Source organism: Lolium rigidum, chromosome 6 (assembly GCF_022539505.1).
Source record: "Lolium rigidum isolate FL_2022 chromosome 6, APGP_CSIRO_Lrig_0.1, whole genome shotgun sequence".
Lineage (NCBI taxonomy): Eukaryota > Viridiplantae > Streptophyta > Magnoliopsida > Poales > Poaceae > Lolium > Lolium rigidum.
Genome location: NC_061513.1, coordinates 88,312,576 through 88,335,119, shown reverse-complemented (window position 1 = coordinate 88,335,119; position 22,544 = coordinate 88,312,576). Strand labels below are relative to the sequence as shown.

At 43.9% G+C, this 22,544-nt stretch overlaps 1 protein-coding gene, 1 long non-coding RNA gene and 1 pseudogene across 2 annotated transcripts; 2 read left to right on the top strand and 1 right to left on the bottom strand.

The window, feature by feature from the left end:
- Positions 1-1,974: 1,974 nt before the first annotated feature.
- Positions 1,975-10,642, bottom strand: LOC124665664. Its single transcript, XR_006990650.1, has 3 exons — positions 10,549-10,642; positions 9,145-9,224; positions 1,975-2,257 (listed from the first exon to the last, which is right to left on the bottom strand). It is a non-coding gene; the product is annotated as an uncharacterized LOC124665664 (long non-coding RNA).
- LOC124665662 lies at positions 2,084-9,976 on the top strand (annotated as a pseudogene).
- Positions 10,643-13,005: 2,363 nt separating the features above from the next.
- LOC124665663 (probable LRR receptor-like serine/threonine-protein kinase At1g51810) lies at positions 13,006-19,280 on the top strand. The gene is made up of 12 exons (XM_047203055.1): positions 13,006-13,111; positions 13,355-13,922; positions 14,163-14,662; positions 15,103-15,247; positions 15,884-15,955; positions 16,041-16,106; positions 16,179-16,259; positions 16,873-17,027; positions 17,143-17,378; positions 17,531-17,660; positions 18,402-18,461; positions 18,543-19,280. The coding sequence occupies exons 1-12, from the start codon at positions 13,006-13,008 to the stop codon at positions 19,202-19,204; spliced, it is 2,781 nt and encodes a 926-aa protein (XP_047059011.1). The 3' UTR covers positions 19,205-19,280.
- Positions 19,281-22,544: the final 3,264 nt, after the last annotated feature.

Here is a 22,544-nt window from a genome sequence, read left to right as displayed (position 1 = left end):
TTGCCGGAGCATTTGTTAGGCCAAAGGGCATCACTACATATTCGTAGTGACCCATATGGGTTTTGAAGGCTGTCTTTGGGATATCCTCCGTGTTCATTCGTATCTGATGGTATCCGGACCTTAGATCCAATTTGGTAAAGACAGCTGCACCATGGAGCTCATCTAGTAGATCCTCAATCACTGGCATTGGAAATTTATTTTTTATTGTGATTGAATTGAGAAGTCTATAATCAATGCACAAACGCCAGCTGCCATCGCGCTTTCTGACCATCACAGCTGGGGAAGAGAATGGACTTAAGCTTGCTTTTTTCAGCATCTTCATAATAATTTCTTCCATGGCTTCTTTCTGCATGTGTGGCACCCTGTATGGTCGTAAATTTGGCGGTTGTGCTCCACTGATCAGTGGAATAGCATGGTCACAATCCCTGTGTGGTGGGAGGGTAGTAGGCTCGACAAATAAATCAGGAAAAGCATCCAGTAGTGCTTGGATTTGTATCTTCCATTTCATATATTTGAATAATTCATGTACGTCTGTGCCCTAATGTAATCGTGCACACTAGGTTCTGAGCCACCTACTGTCAAGCTCAGGATCCTCGAAGAATAATCCGTCCAAACAAGATCAAACAAGCATAATGTAAAATCCAATGGGTTCAAAACAAGTTCAAATCATTAGGTATTTGCTTGGCTAGTCGCACTACGGGAACTAGCCAAGCTGCCGACGGCCTGCAGCCGTCGGCCCAACATCACCTGCCATCGGTCCACGCCTATGCCGACGGCTGCCGTCGGCACAACGCCGTCGGTATAATATTGCCTCAGCACAGATCCTGACGCTGTTGGCTCACATAGTGGAAAGCTGTGCCGACGGCCTGGCCGTCGGCACAGATAGACGACGTTTGCCACCCGCTGACGCCGTTGTCGGTGGCCCTACCACCTGCTTATGTGCCGACGGCTAGGAGACGTGCCGTCGGCACATACGAGGCGTGTGCCGACGGCTAGACTATGCCGACGGCGGCCTTCGCTGATGGTGCTGTGCCGACGGCCACTTTTCTGACCTGACGGCGTGGGCTTCTGTGCCGACGGCGGCCGTCGGCCCAGGTTCTGGCCGTCGGCACCTTGGCGGGTTCCCGTAGTGTCGTGACCATGCTCAAAGAGCACGGGTGGACAAATTCTGGACGTGGCCGCTCACAGAACGCTGGAACTAGATTAGGCTTTGGTCTTGCTTGTTTGTTATTTGGTAGGTGCTGACTTGTAACTTCTCTGTAGTTGTGGTGTACTCCAGGCTCGCCTATCGGGAGGGCTGGTTGCTTACAGTTTTCTGTAAACTTTGAACGAACGCAGATGTCTGCTATCGTAAAATATATATGTACATATAACAAGGTTTGCTCATGCTGATTTTTAGTTGCCGTACGGAAGCTGTGCCCATTGTTGACCAGGCTTCCGTATGCGAGCAAGCCCTATCTGCAATTCTGCATGCTTTACCGAATAAGCAAGCGCTATCTTCATTCTTTGACCCAATTATAGTTTCGACTTACCTCTGTGTTTTTGCCCCATGTGTTTTTTGGAACTCTTTTTTTTAGGTAAGGTTGAATTCAACAGGGAGCAGTTGCTCGTGTGACCAGACCAGAATTCGTCTTGTATCAGCTCAGCTCGGTCACCCCGGCCCGGGCTTTGGTTTTGCAGTCTCTCTTCCTTTTATTCTCTGATTATGAATGTATAGTTTGGTAGAGTTTTTTAATCTAGCACAGCGGACTGGTTCAAAAAAATATCAGCGCGTGCTATCTGACCGAGTTGCGTCGTTCGTCCGAACGCACGAGTCCTCGATCGGCTGAGACTTGGCTGCCACGCTGACGGCAAACCAAAGAGAAGGCCACAAACTAAGCTCCATGGCAAGTTGCTGTAGATCGGTGTAAGTTGCATTTATTTATTACATCGTTAATCAGTTGCATTTCTTTACTAAATCGTTAATCGTTGCATCGACGCCAAGTTTTTATTTTATTCTGCTATATAACTGCCTGCACAAGTCGCTCGTTACCGGATAGGATGCGCTTCTTGCTTCCAAACATTGGAAGAACCAGAGAGTACCATGGTGATGAGCTACCGTTGCTCGGCAAGTACAAAACTGACATGGATCTTGGCGTCGCTGCTCATCCTTGTCAGGACGATTCAAGTCCGAGCCCAGCTTCCTTCTGGTAATACATGTCACATCCTCCAGGTTTTTTCCGTGCAGATCCCGCACCTTTCTTAAGCTCTGCTGCGTCTGCACGCACGGTTCAGTAAACTTCAGCATGCAACTTACTCATTTCACAGAATCTTAAAAATCAACAAATCATTAGCTACTGCGTGCCTAGTGGCATATGTCATACTAATGTTTAGTACTAGTAAATCTAAAACCAGAAACAGATGAAAAGGTTTAAAATAGCGCGCTATTTCTCCGCTAATACCATGCAATAGCATATTTGGAGGATCTACGCTAAATTTTAGTAATTTTGCTCGCTATGGCGCTACTTGTGAAATAGCATGATATATCGTGCTAAAACTTCATAGCGTTAGGGCGCTATTTTTTCAATCTAAGTTGCTTTCACTTTTTCGTGGTGATGAACTACAATATGTTGGTTCCTTTTCTAGATTAGAACTTAATATCGCTAATGATGATGATTCTTAATAAAGAATTTATATTATGTTGTTGCCTTGTGGAATACTAATGTTAGCCTTCTGAAAAAATAGAGATCTATTTATTATATGTGGTTATGTATGTATGATTCAATCATTTTTTGGACTAAATATCCAACTTTCTTAGCGAAATCTTTATTTTTAGACTATATTTAATATTTTTTTAAACGCTATTTAAAATATAGCACGAAATTAGCACGATATAGCGTCCATAGCGTTTAAAGGAGGCCGACGCTATTTCATTTAGCACGCTATTTTAAACCTTGGATGAAACTGATACATACACTCCATTGTGCAGGGTTCATAAACATCGATTGTGGATGGAAAAACGGTAGTAGCTACATGGACGACGTCTTAGGAATGCCGTACACTTTCGATGGTGAATATGTAGAGAGCGGTGTGAGCCATGAGATGTTACCAGAGTTTATCGCTGATTCCGAAAATAAGCAAGAAATAACCCTGAGGAGCTTCCCTGACGGCTCAAGAAACTGCTATACACTGCCATCCACCACCGGTAAGAAGTATCTACTGAGAGCCACATTTACTTACGGCAACTACGATAGGTTGAACAAGACTCAGGACGGGTCGCTATTTCTGTTTGGGCTCCATATCGGCGTCAATTTCTGGGCGACGGTAAACATGTCAAATATAAATCCATCAACAACGGTATGGAAGGAGGTGATCACCGTTGCTCCGAGCAACTCTCTGTCCGTCTGCCTGATAAACTTCGGTACAGGGGTTCCCTTCATATCTACGTTGGATCTGAGGCCACTACTAGATGCGATGTACCCTTTTGTCAATACTTCTGTGTCAGTCAACAACTTTCAGCGGTTCAGATTTGGCAACGTCAACACTTTTATCACAAGGTGCGAGCAGACTGGTATCCATAATAATAGAGTAGTTTTGGATTAGATCTATGCCTGTCAATAGTATATATGCCTGTCAATAGTTTTAAATTTAGTTTGCTAGCTTGACGCATATAAGAGCGTTTGCTACTTTGTTTTCGGAATCAAGGAATTGCTTCTAACAAATACTAGTAAACATATACTAGTAAACACAGAAATATCATGTATGGCGTCAGCTATTTATCTGTTTTTCCTTGTCTTTGTGTGTGATGAAGATATCCGACGGACTATTATGACCGGTGGTGGGATAGCTTTTCTATGAGCGTGGACTACTCCTCCATGATCAGCTTGAACACCAGCAATAACATGGAGAGCCTCCCCGGCAACAGCGCCTTCAACGTGTCATCGGCCATCTTGCAGAATGCCACGACTAGAGACACGAACCAGTCCTCCATTACCATCAACGTGGCAGCACCTCCCAATCTAGGGGACAATGACCTTCCGCTTCTCCCCATCTTTCACTTCGCCGAGATCAACATGACCAACCCGAACAGGAGGTTCGACATCTACAGCAATGATGTACTGATGTTCGCAGACTTCTCCCCATCGCGATTCCAAGTGGACAGCATGTACAAAAGCGGCCAGTTCATGCAGACCGCCTATGGGTACTTTTTCTTGAACCAGACATCCAGCTCGAGTCTTCCGCCGCTCATCAACGCGCTTGAACTGTACTCGCTTGTTCCTATGGATAGCCTCACCACTGACTCCGGCGATGGTAAGATTAATGTATGTACTACAGTTGCATTACACATTTTCCATTTAGGTAGCAAATTCACATGATCATCATGCAGTTGCCAATGCTAATGACCAAGGTCTCACTAGTATCTAGACATCTGAAGATTCCCGACTCTATTTGACACTGTCACGATCTTCACTAAATTAATAGGACCAAGTTTTGAAACCAGCTCATTCAGTTCTACACAAGTTCTGAGTAAGCTACTTTCTAAAGGTCCACTAATGTATTGAAGACCATCGTTAATAATGAATTAGTACAATTCAAACAGTCATACTGAAATATAATACTTGCATACATATGCAATGATACCGCAGTTTCATAAGTTAATCTTTTCATCTTTCGAATACACCTCCTACCCAACTTATAAATCTACTTTACACCTTCCATATTTGTTCTCTTGTCTTCTGCTGCAGTCAATTACATGAAACAAATCAAGACGTACTATAACTTGGCACGAACAAGCTGGAATGGAGATCCATGCTCCCCAAGAGATTATTCCTGGGAAGGTTTGATTTGCGACCACTCCAAGCGCAACCAGAATCCGAGGATTGTCACAGTGTAAGAATATAACCAGGAATCATATCCTATACATTTTTAGATCTAAACGTTGTAACTAATTTTTTTTTTCCTTTGAAATGCACCGCATCAACCCAACCAACCTAGCGCTCCATAAAAGCTCCACTGTGGTTTAAATTTAGCTTTGGTGACCCCTCCCGCACCCCTCCCGCACCCTAACGCGCCTCCCGCCGCCGCCGCCGGGCAAAGCCCGCGGGGCATGGAGGCGGCGGCCTTTCCTCGTTGCCGCGCTGGGGACGGTGGCTAAGTTTCCTTCTCGACGCTTCAGCACACCGGTCGTGGATGGTGGTGGGCGGCGCCCAGACCTTGATCTGCGTTGCGGCCTCCCCGCCTCCCGTCGGCTCCTCGCTGAAAAAAATCCGGTGGTGGCTGGTGGTGGGCAGCGGCCAGGTCCTTGATCTGCGCCGCTGCATCCCCTCGTCTCTCGCCGGTGCGTGGAGGTGATCTTGGGCTTCTCCCGCGGCACGAGGTCGCCGGTGGCAGCAGCGCGGGGTTCGACGGTGGAGGCGGCCCTCTTCTTCGTCGGAGATGGTCAGCATGCGGATGGTGGTGGTGAGTCATTTTGATCTGTCACCGTGTCCCGACGGCGAGGTAGAGAGGCGTTGAAGCCGGCGACAGCTGGGATGGCATGACCATCCTTGATGTCGCCGGTGGAGGGCTGGCGTTCGGCTGCGGCGGGGCCAGGCGTCTGCGGTGTCTCCGGACTACGCGATCTGCGCTTGATGTCTCCGGCGGCAGCCTTCGCCGGCCTGGGATGGTTGCCGGCGTGGGGGCGCAACCTGAATAAAGGCGGCGGTCCTAGGATTCCATTTTGCGTCAACATGATGATCTGCTGGAGGTGTATCCCCATTGATCTGGCTAGAGTGACGGGTTCCGGGAGGCGCCGGCGGCGATCTTCCATGGGCGATTCACGCCTGGAGACTGCTGGATCGGGTGGGACTCGGTCGTGCGCACCCGTGTTTTACTCTAGCCGTTTGGTTTCAGAGGAAGCGCTTCGAAGCTCTACTGGCTGTTAATATCATGGGGCATGTTCTCGTTCCATGGTGCTGGCAGAGAATGTCATGAAGGCCGAGATTTGAGGACTGTCAATGGAGGTTTTATTCTTTGGGGCGAGGAGGAGCTGGCTTGGTGTTTCATGACTTGGAGCAGCGGCATGCAAGTGGGGGCGACTGCGCAGGACAAGGCCAAAGTCTTACCTTTCAGGGTGAAAATTTAAGGTCTGACCTTAATTGGCAATGGCCTTGTTGAAGGCATTGTTTTGAGAGTGTGGACCTTCTTCAGGGTGAAAACCAGATCTTTGATCGGGCGACGACAGCGCTTGTGCACTGTTCCCTTCTTGGAGGCGCCTCTTTTGAAAAAGTTGGATTTTTGGTGTTGTCTTGGTGATGTTAGTGCTGATGTTTCAAGGATTAAACTACCGTAGCGGGACTTTTCTTTTTCTGTAATTCTTCTTTCTTTTTTGGATGTGTGTATTCGTAATGCCGCTAGGGCAATGCGTTGTTGCAGAGGCTTGGTGTAATTGGTATCTCTGATATTAATATATGCTCTTTGTCGAAAAAAAATGTTCTTAGTTTCTTATGCAGATATATCACTATGGAGAAACTCAGTCACATGTCTTACTCCTAAAGACCTCGAAAACACATATAGTTTAGTTGAAATATTGAAAGCGCAAGTAATTTAGTATAATTTGAACCACATAAAGCTATTTACATAATCTTGAAAATACATGTTAGGTCGATGCTATCACTTAGTTAATATGAGATGTATTAAAATGATCTGTTTTTTGCAGAAATCTGTCAACAAGTGGACTGAGAGGTGGATTTGCCATATCATTCATGAACATGACGTCGCTAGAAAACTTGTAAGTGCCGCCTACCACATAATACTGATGAACTAATGAGATTATGTTGACATATTTTGTGACCCTAAGTACAAAACATATATAGGGATTTATCACACAACAATTTGACGGGAGCTATTCCAGACTATCAGCTAAAGTCACTTAAAGTTCTGTAAGTCTGCTGATTACATTTGTGGTTAATGATACAAATTTTAGATGAATGATTCCAACTATTATTTTTCAGTGACTTGTCAAATAACAAGATAGATGGACCAATCCCTGATTCTATTCTTCAAAGATTTCAAGCCGGCTTGCTTGATCTCAGGTTTGTCATCTCTGCTGCACAGTTCCTAATTATGCTTCTATTGCTGACCAAACTAACAACTACAACAAGAAAGGAATAGGCTCAAACCAAGGTTTATTCTTGCAGAAATAAGTTGAAGTTTAGCAGCAATCATTGCAAATATGGAGTAAATTATTGATTAAGACACATTTATTTCCTTGCCAAACTTAAGCCACACAAGTTGGACTATCTACTTAAGCAGCACCACCCTTCTATAGCACCGTGCAACAGCAGCCCCATTAGTTGTACACATACACTCTGGATACGACTAAGCTTTGGTGGCCAATTTTAGTGCCAAGTGTGTCAAACCAAGCTTTTGCAGTTGCATTGATTGAGGAAAACATGCCCTCGGTTATATGTTCTGCCATCTAGTAACTATAATGTTTTATATCGAATGAGCTCTTTAACATGAGAGCTAGGAGCGGACCTAATAATAACTACGCGCGATTTAGAAATGGTGTGGTTTTTTACTTTTAGAGTTAGAAGATTTATAGAAGAACTATTAGCTGGTCCGTCTTGTTACAAAATGGAGCTATGTTATAATCATAATTTTATAAAGCGTCTGCAGCTAAGATATTTTGAGCTGACCAATAGATATGTTATGTAATTGTGTCACTAGATTAGAAGGCAATCCCGTATGCTCAAAAGTTAAAGATACGTACTGCTCAAAGAAGAAGAAAAGCATACCTATCTTACTCATCGCAGTGATAGTTCCTGTTGTACTGATATCCCTCCTAGTAACGATGTGCATACTCTGTAAGTTATGCTGGAAAGGTAAAAAAATCCCATGCTCCAAAATTCTCTCACTGATGCAAGTGTAGTAGACATTATATGGCAGCTTAATACCTAAACTTTCGTGTAAAACACAACTTCTTGATTCCGCAGGGAAATCAGTAGACAACGAGGATTATGCTATGTATGAAGAGGAAACTCCCCTACATATCGACATCAGACGGTTCACGTATGCAGAGCTGAAGCTCATAACAAATGACTTCAAAACAATCGTTGGAAAAGGAGGTTTCGGTATGGTTTATCATGGCACACTAGAAAATAGTGACGAAGTAGCTGTGAAGGTGCTTATGGAGACATCAATAGCAGACTCAACAGACTTCCTCCCGGAGGTATAACACAGAACCAACTAGGCCAAATCATTTTTTCTCAAAATAAACTAGAATTCTGCAAGACATATAAACTGTTTCCACAAGTTCATATTCAGTACATGCAATTGGCACCTCTGGTATGTTTAGTAATTACATGTGTTACTGCAGGTACAAACCTTGTCCAAAGTTCATCACAAGAATCTTGTGGCTTTGAAAGGATATTGCCAAAACAAGAAATGTCTCGCACTCGTTTATGACTTCATGTCTAGAGGAAATCTTCAACAACTTATAAAAGGAGGTCTATCTCTTATTATTTAGCCTTTTCTTGAAGTTTCTATCACGAATAGTTGACTTAGGTACAATTAACAAATCCAACTTGCAGTTCGTTTTGTTCACTATGTTGTATTTGAAATTTTTACAGTACTTTAACTAATAAAGGTGAACCCTATATCAAACCAAAAACCAATACAATCTAAGATGCAAGATGACAAACTCAGGGTTTACTTCCTGTAGAAGCAAAATGGAGAACTAGACGCCAATAGCTCTCATTAACCCTTGAGAATCATCTATTTCATAGATTTATCAATATATAATGCTTCACGGTGTAATATAAAAATCGGCAGGACCTAGTCAGAAGTATAAAACTGGAACTCTAAAATGAAGCCCTAGTCTGGCTTTTGACATCCTACAGTATAGTGGATTTTCTTGTTAAACTGGATTTCCTTGTTAAAGGTTGGGTTGATTGCCTAGACTTTTATCGCTGCTTCTAGTAAATACATTTGAGGGTGAAGGAGTAAGAATCGAGGCCAGGCCACCATAGGTGCATTCCTGGACCTGCACATTCTTCAAACCATAATCATGGCATGTTTATAGATATGTGGCTCAAAAACTGAGGAGACCTACATTCTTAGAGTCATAACCATGACGGATGACATGATGATACCGTGCACGTATGATTGTATGAAGGCACTTACATTAATCTGGTATGTCTTGATCGGTGCAGGAGATGACAACGGTGCAAATTGGGAACAACGACTTCAAATCGCACTTGATGCTGCACAAGGTCCACATTTCAAATATGAATTTACCTTAAGATAATATATGTATGTGTGTTTGACAAAGTATGAACTTAAATAAACTACAGGGCTGGAGTATCTACATGAGTCATGCACCCCAGCAATAGTTCACAGAGATGTGAAAACCCCCAACATCCTTCTGGACAAGAATCTGGTGGGGATAATATCTGATTTTGGGCTTTCACGGGCTTTTGATGATGCTCACACGCACATATCTACTGTTGCTGCTGGAACTCTTGGCTACCTCGACCCTGAGTACCATGCAACTTTCCAACTCACTGTGAAGACAGACGTTTACAGCTTCGGTATTGTGTTGTTGGAGATCATCACCGGCCAACCCCCGGTAATCATGGAGCCTCAAACCGTTCATCTACCAAACTGGGTACGCAAAAATATTGCCAAAGGCAGTATTCATGATGTCGTGGACAAGAGGCTGCTGGATCAGTACGACCCCAGTTCCCTACAGAGTGTGATAGACCTTGCCATGAACTGTGTCGAGGGTGCAGCCATGGACAGGCCTACCATGGCCGAGGTCGTTTCAAGGCTGAAAGTGTGGTTGCCAGCAGTTTCAAACGAAAAACAGTTTGTTTCTGCTTCAACTTGGCGTACCAACTCCATGGATGCCGAAATCCGAAAGCAGTTCCAGTTGACCATTTCTGACAATGAGAGTTCCTTCGTGTCTGGTTATACTGGTGTGCCGTCAGAATTAAACCCCTTATCTGGACGGTGAAAGGAAAATGCCTACTGGGTAATTTGTACATCTGGTTAGACAAAGTTCAGTAATTTGCTCAACTGCATCATCATTTGTTGTCTATAAAGCGCAATTGAGTCATTTTATTTTCAGTTCCTACTCTTTCTCGTTTAAAACTGGCCTACTGGGGTGGGGAGCGGGGGGATGAGGATTGAGGGGTATTTTTGTATGAACTCCGATGCTTAGTTGGAGTAATTTTCAAACAGGAAGCATCTTCCCATGTGAGAACACGGTGATCTATTACTCTTAGGAACTACTGTATAAATTTGGTAGTCACGCATTAACTACCAAATCAATCCTAGTAGAACAAGCGGCAAGCTGAAGCATTGCTGCTTAAGAATTCCTAACAATAATTAGATTAAAGTATGTGGTGCTACAACCAATAAAGCCGTGTAGATGAATAATCTTGAGCATGGACTAGATGTCTCGATCTGACGGGAGGCCCTCCCCGATGTAGTTGCTAACTTGGTATGCGCGAGTTGGCACATGAACCATGAATAGTCTGATGCTATGTAGGGGAGGAAATGCAACCACAATACCACACGACATACCTAATCGTAATAACCAGACGCTAGTGTCGGCGGCAGTTTCTCGACTCGGATGCCGCCCAGTGCAGCGGCTCAGCTGCCTCCTTGCGGACTTGTGACGCGTGTATCCTAACAGCCGCCTCCTGAACAATAATACGTCCAAACAAGTTCAAACCAGCATAATGTAAAACCCAATGGGTTCAAAACAGGTTCAAATCATTAGGCATTTGCTTGGCTAGTCGTGACCTTGCTCACAGACCACGGGTGGACAAATTCTGGATGTACTCTGCTTCGTGGCCTTGCTCACAGAACACGGGAACCAGATTAGGTTTTGTTCTTGCTTGTTTGTTAGTTGCTAGGTGCTGACTTGTAACTTCTCTATAGTTCTCGTGTACTCCAGGCTCGATCGCCTATCGGCCGGGAGGGCAGGTTGCTTCCCGACTGTAAACTTTGCAAACCTTGTTCTTCTTCTAATCAAATGAACCCAGAGCTGTCTGCTTTCATTAAAAAAAAAAAAACAAGGTCTGCCCAATGTTGACCAGGCTTCCTTAATCCGTATGCGAGCAGCCCTATCTTCATGCTTTACCGAATAAGCAAGCGCTATCTTCATTCTTGACCCAATTATAGTTACGACTTAGCTCTGTGATTTTCCTCGAATAGCTTTTTGGAACTCTTTGTTAGGTAAGGTTGAATTCAACACGGAGCAGTTGCTCGTGTGACCAGACCAGAATTCGAATTGTATCAGCTCAGCTCGGTCACCCCGGCCCGGGCTTTGTTTGGTTGTGCACGCTCTCTTCCTTTTGTTCTCTTATTATAAATGTAGTTAATTTGCTAGAATATAGGCAGCCGCCCCCAACCCCTCCCAACCCTAGCCGCCTCCAACCCCAACCCTCCTCCTCCCGCCGCCGCGTGGGCTTTCCCTCTTGACGCGGATGGGACGGCGGTTGGGTCATCCCCTCGACGGCGGCGGCGGTAGACCTCCTCCATCCCGTGTGATGGCGGGGCAGCGGCGGTCGGAGGAAGAAGGGGCGGCGGTGGCCAGAGTGCTGCGGACTCCCCTACCTCCCGTCGGTGGCACACCGGTGGTGGCTGGTGGTGGGACGGTTTGCGCCATCCCCTCCGCTTCTCGCCGGTGCAGGGTGGTGACCTTGGGTTTCTCCCGCGGTTCGAGGACGCCCGGGGCAGCAACCTCGGGTTCGATGGAGGAGGCGGCCTTCTTCTTTGTCGGAGGTGGTCGGCCGGGGCTGGTAGTCCCGTGTGGGGGATCATGGGATCTCACACAGGTTTCCGGCGATGGTGATCTAGTCCGGGGTGTCATGGCGGCCGGTGAAAACTGAGCCTCGACCTCGGTCTTGGCGGATGATGGTGGCGTCGGTCGACGTCGTTACCTTGTTGAAGGCGTCATCTTTGCCCGTCTTGGCACTACACTCGGCGAGTTGGGGATGCGCGGCTGCCGGTGAAAACCGTGTTCCGACCTCGGTTGGCGGACGATGGCGACGTGTCGCGCCGCAACCTTCTTGAATGCATCGTCGACGCAGTCCGCGGTTTCTCACTCGTGCTGCTCCGGGGGGAACCCTAGGTCCGGGTCTCCCGGATCGGACGATGGCGGCGCGTCTTGCGTCGTTCTATCTCTTGGGGCTTCGTTTTTGGAGCAGCTGCTGGATGTTGGCAGACTTCGGTGGAGTGGTGTTCATCTACCACATTGTTGGCGCTGAGTCTCAGTGGCATGGGGCTGCAGGGTATCGACGACAGATGCGGGATGATGTATACGTGCAGGAGGGTGGAGCCGTCTGGCGTCATGGTGGCATCAACGGCAGGTCTTGCAAGGTTAATGCGTTGATCTCTCTTGAAGATAGAGTCGAGGAAGACGGCGGGAGCAACTCCTGTGGCGTGTGCGTTGGCGTGCGCTGAGAGTTTGCTTGACTGGATGTGTTTCTCACATGCTATTGGGCGGTCTGAGAAAGCATTTAGTTTTGGATGATTTGAGTTGGTGTATTGTCACCCTCTTCATCCCACTGTAGGTATAGTAAGGTTGCTTCGAGTTTGATCTTTTGTATTTTTTCTTGTAAGGTTTCGTGAATAATCTAATAAAAAAAGCCGTGTGGATGCAGAAGCTGGGACGATATTTCCCCCATTTCGAAAAAAAAAGTTAATTTGCTAGAGTTCTTTAATCTAGCACAGCAGACTGGTTCAAAGAAATATCAGCTCGTGCTATGTGAACGTTCGGCCGACCGCACGAGTCCTCGATCGGGTGAGACTTCGCTGCCACGCTGACGGCAATCCAAAGAGAAAGCCAAACTAAGCTCCATGGGAAGTTGCAGTAGATCAGTGTAAGTTGCATTTCTTTATCGCGTCGTTAATCATTGCATCGAGTCCAAGTCTTATTTTCTTCTTCTATATAACAGCCTGCACAAGTCAGTCGTTACCGGATAGGATGCTCCTTGGTCCCAAACATTGCAAGAACCAGAGAGTACCATGGTGATGGTGATGAGCTACGGTTGCCCGACAAGTACAAAACTGACATGGATCTTGGCGTCGCTGCTCATCCTGGTCAGGACGATTCAAGTCCAAGCCCAGCTTCCTAAAGGTAATACGGAGTACATGTCACATCCTCCTGGTTTTTTCTCCCGCACCTTTCTTAAGCTCTGCTGCATCTGCACGCACGGTTCAGTAAACTTCAGCGTGCAACTTAACAAATCTCATTTCACTGAATCTTAGAAATCAACAAATCATTAGCTACTGCGTGTCTAGTGGCATATGTCATACTAGTGTTTAGTAGTAGATCTTAAACCAGAAACAGACGAACTGATACATACACTCCATTGTGCAGGGTTCATAAACATCGATTGTGGATGGAAAAACAGTAGTAGCTACATGGACGACGTCTTAGGAATGCCGTACACTTTCGATGGTGAATATGTCGAGAGCGGTGTGAGCCATGAGATATTACCCGAGTTTATGGCTGATTCCGAAAATAAGCAAGAAATAACCCTGAGGAGCTTCCCTGACGGCTCAAGAAACTGCTATACACTGTCATCCACCACCGGTAAGAAGTATCTACTGAGGGCCACATTTACTTACGGCAACTACGATATGTTGAACAAGACTCAGGACGGGTCACTGTTTCTGTTTGGGCTCCATATCGGCGTCAATTTCTGGGCGACGGTAAACTTGTCAAATTCGGATCCAGCACAAACGGTATGGAAGGAGGTGATCACCGTTGCTCCAAGCAAGTCTCTGTCCGTCTGCCTGATAAACTTCGGTTCAGGGGTTCCCTTCATATCGACGTTGGAGCTGAGGCCACTGCTAGATGCGATGTACCCTTTTGTCAATACCTCTGTGTCAGTCAGCAACTTTCAGCGGTTCAGATTTGGCAACGTCAACACTTTTATCACAAGGTGCGAGCAGACTGGTATCCATAATAATAGAGTAGTTTTGGATTAGATCTATGCCTGTCAATAGTTTATATGCATGTCAATAGTTTTAAATTTAGTTTGCTAGCTTGACGCATATAAGAGTGTTTGCTACTTTGTTTTCGGAATCAAGGAATTGCTTCTAACAAATACTAGTAAACACAGAAATACCATGTATGGTGTCAGCTATTTATCTGTTTTTCCTTGTCTTTGTGAGTGATGAAGATATCCGACGGACTATTATGACCGGTGGTGGGATAGCTTTTCTATGAGCGTGGACTACTCCTCCATGATCAGCTTGAACACCAGCAATAACATGGAGAGCCTCCCCGGCAACAGCGCCTTCAACGTGTCATCGGCCATCTTGCAGAATGCCACGACTAAAGACACGAACCAGTCCTCCATTACCATCAACGTAGCAGCACCTCCCAATCTAGGGGACAATGACCTTCAGCTTCTCCCCATCTTTCACTTCGCCGAGATCAACATGACCAACCTGAACAGGAGGTTCGACATCTACAGCAATGATGTACTGATGTTCGCAGACTTCTCCCCATCACGATTCCAAGTGGACAGCATGTACAAAAGCGGACAGTTCATGCAGACCGCGTATGGATACTTTTTCTTGAACAAGACATCCAACTCGAGTCTTCCGCCGCTCATCAACGCGCTTGAACTGTACTCGCTTGTTCGTATGGATAGCCTCACCACTGACTCCGGCGATGGTAAGATTAATGTATGTACTGCAGTTGCATTACACATTTTCCATGTAGGTAGCAAATTCACATGATCATCATGCAGTTGCCAATGCTAATGACCGAGGTCTCACTATCTAGACATCTGAAAATTCCAGACTCTAATTTACACTGTCACGATCTTCACTAAAGTAATAGGACCAAGTTTATCAACCAGCTCATTCAGTACGTTCTACACTCAAGTTCTGAGTAAGCTACCTTCTAATGGTCCACTAATGTATGGAAGACCATAGTTGATAAATGAATTAGTACAATTCAAACAGTCATACTAAAATATAATACTTGCATACATATGCATTGATACTGCAGTTTCTTAAGTTAATCTTTTCATCTTTTGAATACACCCCTACCAAACTTATAAAGCTACTTTACACCGTCCATATTTGTTTTCTTGTCTTCTGCTGCTGTAGTCAATTACATGAAACAAATCAAGACGTACTATAAATTGGCACGAACAAGCTGGAATGGAGATCCATGCTCCCCAAGAGAGTATTCCTGGGAAGGTTTGATTTGCGACCACTCCAAGAGCAACCAGAATCCGAGGATTGTCACAGTGTAAGAACATAACCAGGAATTATATCATAATATATTTTTAGATCTAAACACCATAACTATTATTTTTCCTTTGAAATGCAACCCCAAACAATCTAACGCTCCATAAAAGCTCCCTTTTGGTTTACATGTGCTCTTGATATGTTCCTATTTTCTTATTCATATATATCACTATGGAGAAACTCAGTCACATGTCTTACTCATAAAGACCTGGAAAACACATGTAGTTTAGTTGAAATATTGAAAGCACAAGTAATTTAGAATAACTTGGACCACATAAAGGTATTTACATAATCTTGAAAATACATGTTAGGTGGATGGTATCACTTAATTAATACTCCCTCTGTTCCATTCTATAGTGCCTATTGTTTTTTGGCACGGAAATTAGCGCAAGAGTATTTTTTACACAAAACCCCTAGCTGAACGATTTGAGATCAATGTAAAAATTGGGAAATCCATATCTTCCTAACTTACCATAACAATTTTGGGAGCTTAACGATTTGGAAGCTGAACGGGGAGAGGGTAATTGAAAAAAAGCTAAGCTAGAACATTATATTCTGAAACAAATGCCAAAAATCTATAGGCACTATAGAAAGGAACGGAGGGAGTATGAGTTACAAAAATGATCTGTTTTTGCAGAAATCTGTCAACCAGTGGACTGAGAGGTGGATTCGCCATATCATTCATGAACATGACATCGCTAGAAAACTTGTAAGTGGCGCCTACCATATGATACTGATGAACTAATGTGATTATGTTGACATCTTTTGTGACCGTAAGTACAAAACATATATAGGGATTTATCACACAACAATTTGACGGGAGCTATTCCAGACTATCAGCTAAAGTCACTTAAAGTTCTGTAAGTCTGCTGATTAAATATTTGGTTAATGATACAAATTTTAGATGAATGATTCCAACTGTTAGTTTTCAGTGACTTGTCAAATAACAAGATAGATGGACCAATCCCTGATTCTATTCTTCAAAGATTTCAAGCCGGTTTGCTTGATCTCAGGTTTGTCATGCTCTGCTGCACAGTTCCTCATTATACTTCTATTTCTGATCAAACTAACAACTACAACAAGAAAGGAATAGTCTCAAACTAAAGTTTATTCTTGCAGAAATAAGTGGAAGTTTAGAAGCAATCATGCAAATATGGATTAAATAATTGATTAAGACACATTTATTTCCTTGACAAACTTAAGCCACACAAGTTGGTCTATCTACTTAAGAAGCACCACCCTTCTATATCACCGTGCAACATCAGCCCCATTAGTTTTACACGTAAACTCTGAATGCGACTAACTTTGGTGGCCAATTTTAGTGCCAAGTGTGTCAAACCAAGCTTTTGCAGTTGCATTGATTGAAGAAAACATGCCCTCGGTTATAATGCTTTATATCTATCAGCTATTTAACATGAGAGCTAGGAGCGGACTTAATAGTAACTACGCGCGATTTAGAAATAATGTGGTTTCTACTTTTAGAGTTAGAAGTTTTATAGAAGAGCTATTAATTATTCCGTCTTGTTACAAAATGGAGCTATGTTATAATCATAATGATTTATAAAGCGTCTGCAGCTAAGATATTTTGAGCTGATCTATAGATATGTTATGTAATTGTGTCACTAGATTAGAAGGCAATCCTGTATGCTCAAAAGTTAAAGATACGTACTGCTCAAAGAAGAAGAAAAGCATGCCTATCTTACTCATCGCAGTGATAGTTCCTGTTGTACTGATATCCCTCCTAGTAATGATGTGCATACTCTGGAAGTTATGCTGGAAAGGTAAAACAAAATCCCATGCTCCAAAATTCTCTGTCACTGATGCAAGTGTGGTAGACACTATATGGCAGCTTAATTCCTAAACTTTGATGTAAAACACCACGCCTTGACTCCGCAGGGAAATCAATAGACAACGAGGATTATGCTATGTATGAAGAGGAAACTCCCCTACATATCGACATCAGACGGTTCACGTATGCAGAGCTGAAGCTCATAACAAATGACTTCAAAACAATCGTTGGAAAGGGAGGTTTCGGTATGGTTTATCACGGCACACTAGAAAATAGCGACGAAGTAGCTGTTAAGGTGCTTATGGAGACATCAATTGCAGACTCAACAGACTTCCTCCCCGAGGTATAACACAGAACCAACTAGGCCAAATCATTTTTTTCTCAAAAATAAACTTGAATTCTGCAAGACATATAAACTCTTTACACAAGTTCATATTCAGTACATGCAATTGGCATCACCTGTGGTATGTTTAGTAAGTACATGTGTTACCGCAGGTACAAACCTTGTCCAAAGTTCATCACAAGAATCTTGTGGCTTTGAAAGGATATTGCCAAAACAAGAAATGCCTCGCACTCGTTTATGACTTCATGTCCAGAGGAAATCTTCAACAACTTATAAGAGGAGGTTTATCCCTTATTATTTTGCCTTTTTTTTGAAGTTTCTATCACGAATAGTTGAGTTAGGTACAATTAACCAATACAACTTGCAGTTCGTTATGCTCACTATGTTGTATTTGAACTTTTACGGAGACTGTTTGTAATTTAACTAATTATAAAGGTGAACCCTATATCAAACCAAAAACCAATACAAATGTAAGGTGCAAGTTGAAAAATTCAGGGTTTACTTCCTGTAGAAGCAACAAAAAAATGGAGAAATAGACGCCAATAGCTCTCATTAACCCTTGAGAATCATCTATTTCATATATTTATCAATATACAATGCTTCGCAGTGTAATATAAAAATCGGCTGGATCTAGTCATAAGCATAAAAATGGAACTCTAAAATCAAGCCATAGTCTGGCTTTTGACATCCTACAGTATAGTGGATTTTATTGTTAAAACTGGATTTTCCTTGTTAAAGGTTGGATTGATTGCCTAGACTTTTATGGCTGCTTCTAGTAAATACATTTGAGGATGCCCAACTAATTAAATTTGCATAAGTGATGGAGTAAGAAGCGAAGCAAGGCCACCATAGGTGCATTCCTGGAGCTGCACATTCTTCAAGTCATAACCGTGGCATGTTTATAGATATGCGGCTAACAAACTGAGGAGACCTACATTCTTAAAGTCATAACCATGACTGATGACATGATGATACCGTGCACGTATGAAGGCACTTACATTAATCCAGTATGTCTTGATGCAGGAGATGACGATGGTGCGAATTGGGAACAACGACTTCAAATCGCACTTGATGCTGCACAAGGTCCACATTTTAAATATGCATTTACCTTAAGGTCATATATGTATGTGTGTTTGACAAAGTATGAGCTTGAATGAACTACAGGGCTGGAGTATCTACATGAGTCATGCACCCCAGCAATAGTTCACAGAGATGTGAAGACCCCCAACATCCTTCTGGACAAGAATCTGGTGGGGATAATATCTGATTTTGGGCTTTCGCGAGCTTTTGATGATGCTCACACACACATATCTACTGTTGCTGCTGGAACTCTTGGCTACCTCGACCCTGAGTATCATGCAACTTTCCAACTCACTGTGAAGACAGACGTTTACAGCTACGGCATTGTGTTGTTGGAGATCATCACCGGCCAACCTCCAGTAATCATGGCCCCTCAAACCGTTCACCTACCAAACTGGGTACGCCAAAAGATCGCCAAAGGCAGCATTCATGATGTCGCGGACAAGAGGTTGTTGGATCAGTACGATGCCAGTTCCCTGCAGAGTGTGATAGACCTTGCCATGAACTGTGTCGAGAGTGCAGCCATCGACAGGCCTACCATGGCCGAGGTTGTTTCTAGGCTCAAAGTGTGGTTGCCGGCAGTTTCGAGCGAAAAGCAGTCTGTTTCTGCTTCAGCTTGGCGTACGCACTCCGTGGATGCTGAAACTCGAAAGCAGTTCCAGTTGATGATTTCTGACGAGGAGAGCTCCTTTATATCTGGTTATACTGACGGGCCGTCAGAATTAAACCCCTTATCTGGACGGTGAAAGAAAAATGCATACTGAGTTATTTGTACATTTGGTTAGATAAAGTTTAGTAATGTGCTCATCTGCATCGTCGTGATTGAGGGGTTTTTGTATGAACTTTGGTGTTTAGTTGGAGTAATTTTCAAACCGAAGCATCTTCTTCCATGTGAGAACACGGTGATCTATTAGTAGTACTAGGAACTATTAATAGGTACTCACGCATTAACTCCGAAATCAATCCTAGAACAAGTGGTAAGCTCAAGTGTTGCTGCTTAAGAATTCTGCCGTTTTATACTACTAGTCCTAATATATAACTACTAGACTAAAGTGCGTGCTGCTGCTACCAGTAAAGCCGTGTAGAAGAACAAGCTTGAGCATGGACTTGTATATCAAAACGACACCTATAGCTAGGCGCCTTGTAGAAACGAGCAGGCTGGTGCTGGTAACCATGATCTTGAGATCCCATCATCATCATACTTGACAATGAGGGAGAGAGCGGAGATCTGACGGGAGGCCAGTCCCCAGTGGAGTTGCTATGCGCGAGTTGGCACCTGAACTATGACGAGGCTGATGCTATGTAGGGGAGACGTGACATACCTCGTCGTCGCTGGACGCTGGACGCCGGCCGGCCGGCCGGCCGCCCGACGGCAATTCCTCCACTCGGCCGCCGCCCGACGGCAATTCCTCAGCCGCCTCCTTGTGGGCTTGTGGCGCGTGTGGCCTGACAGCCGTGGCGGCCGGCCCAGCGGCAGAGCGGAACGGACTGCACTTACCGAGTCGAGAGTGGCAATTCCTATACACCGACCAGGTCGGTGTATACCCAGCGCCGCACACCCCGTATGGGCCGAACCCAATTCGCGTTTTCGGGAATTTTGACCCTTTCGTTTCCTGTTATCTTCTTTCTTTTTTTTCTCTGTTGGTTTTTCTGTTTTCTTTCTGTTTCAGATTCAAAAATTGTTATGATTAAAAAATTATTAAAATTCGACAATATTCAAACTTAAAACCGGTCAGATTCAACAATTATAGAAATTCGAAAAATACTAAGATTTGAAATTGTTCAAAATCAAAATTGGTTGAAATTCGAAAATTGTTCAAAATATTAAAATTCAAAATTTGTTCAAACTAGAAATTTGTTGAACTTTGAAATTTTTTCAAATTCGAAATTTGTTCAACTTCAAAAAAAATTTCAAACTCGAAATTTGTTCAACTTTGAAATTTGTTCAAATTCGAAAATTGTTCAAAATATTAAAATTCGAAATTTGTTCAAACTCGAAATTTGTTCAAACTCGAAATTTGTTCAACTTTGAAATTTTTTCAAGTTGAAATTTTTTTCCAATTTTGAGAAAAGTCCAGATTTCAAATTTGTTCAAATTTGAAAAAAAGTTTAGATCTGAAATTCGTTCAAAATAATTTCAAACTCGAAAATTATTGAATTCGAAAAAATGTTTAGATTTGATTATTTTTCTAATTTTTAAAAGGTTCAGATTCAAATTTTTATAAAATCCGAAAGTTGTTCAAATTGTTCATATTCTAGCAGAAACATAAATGAAACAGCAGAAGAAAAAACGAAAAGAGAGAATATTGGGCCGGCCCAGCACTCAAGCCTGGGGTGTGCGGTGTCTCCTAAGGGCCGACCAGGATGGCATATAGCATCACCCGTCGAGAGTTGCGCATGTAGACCCTAAACAGGTGCCACAGCCCTTCCGACATCGGCCCGTTCGTTTGGGCCATTCCTATATACCGACCAGGTCGGCGCCGTATCGCGCACCACACACCCGTGCACGGTACGGGCCGACCCAGTTTGGGTGTTAGTCTTTTTTCTTAATCGTTTTGTCTGTTCTGTTTTTTTATTTCATTTTTCTCTTTTCTATTTTTTTCTTAGAAATTGTTCAAATCTGAAAAATGTTTTAATTTGAACATTGCTAAAATCTAAAAAAATGTTCAAATTTAAAAAAAAATTCAAATCTGAAAAATCTTCTATTTTTTAAAAAATAGATTTCTTTTTTAAAAAAGTTCAAATTTGAAAAATGTTCAAATCTGAAAAATCTACAAAAATTTTAAATGATTTATTTTTAAAAAAATTTCAAATTTGAAAAAAATTAAATCTGAAAATTGTTCAGAATTTTAACATATTTTTTAAAAAAGAAAAGAAACAATAGAAAAAAAAAGAAAAGGAAAAAAAAGTCTTACCTGATGTTGGGACGCGGTCCAACTAGTAACCCGGGGCGTTGTGTGTGCGGCAACCACATCAGCACCGACTCGGTGGATAGCACCTCCCGCTCATTTTTCCCTTGCTAGCCCGAGTTTTGGTTAGAAAACAGTGTAATTGACCGAGGCAGAGATGGATGATTTGAGAGTGCTTCCATGTGGTTCAGAGTTTGTTGGCGTTATTTCTTGGTCTATTTTAGTTTCGATTTCTTCACTTTGTTGTACATTATTCCCTTAACTTGTTGCGGTTTTGTTGCGGTAGGCGGGGACGCGGATTGGCACAATCTAGGTGGCGACCTTGACTGTTAAGGGCGGCAGGGTAGTCAGCTCGATCGAATGCATAGCCTTAGGGCTAGTGTCGGCCCATGAAATCTTCACTCATCTAGGTTGTCGTCCTCTGGCAACATGGGTGGCAGTTTCATCGAATCGACAAGTGCACGGCCTCGGAGACCAGTTGCCTCGGATTTTACAGCGGCGAGCATAGGCATCCAGCGATCAGCGATGTTGTGGTGCGGCTAAATGGTAGAGGCAACTGGTGACTAGCGATCCTACGGTGTGGCTAGGAAGCGGCTCGCGACCGGTTATGTTGCGGCACAGCTAGGCTCTGTGAGGGTTAGCTTCTCCATATTTGTTGAAGCAACCCGTGGTTGCTCCTCTCATAATATCCACGACGCCTTCTTTTCGGTTTTGGTTGGAGGTTATCCATCTTTACGACCCTAGTTGTGGTGGTGGGCTCAACCCGTTTGTAGCGGTTTTCATCCGGATTTTTGTTAAATAACCGAATAATTCTCTTCTTATTGGACAAAGTAAGAGAATCAAAACATACCCCGCGTCGTCCCCGCATGGGTGACTGGGGTGGCGGAAACCCTAGCCACCGGGCCAGCCACCTCCCATCCGCCTTCCCTCCCCTCCTCCGCTGTTGGTGTGCTTCGATGGGCAAAGCCCGTACGGCAGTGGGCGACGACGGGGATCTCCTTTCACGTCGCAGCGTGGGGGCGGACGTTAGGCTGCAGGGCTAGTTGGGGGCGGCGCAAGTGGATCTAGCGCGGACGTCGGGGCAGCAACCCCGGGAAGGTGATTTCGACAACACGTCGTGCTTGGCGTGCAAACCTATCATGGCGGAGGGGAGGTGAGCTCGGGGCGATGGATGACA

What these genes read in the sequence shown, in the direction of transcription:
- LOC124665663 (XM_047203055.1), top strand. Translation starts at nt 13,006, where the DNA reads ATGGTGATGAGCTACGGTTGCCCGACAAGTACAAAACTGACATGGATC. An exon ending in CTGGAAGTTATGCTGGAAAG is followed by an intron (nt 17,028 to 17,142) that starts GTAAAACAAAAT and finishes TTGACTCCGCAG; the next exon opens with GGAAATCAATAGACAACGAG. An exon ending in CAACAGACTTCCTCCCCGAG is followed by an intron (nt 17,379 to 17,530) that starts GTATAACACAGA and finishes GTGTTACCGCAG; the next exon opens with GTACAAACCTTGTCCAAAGT.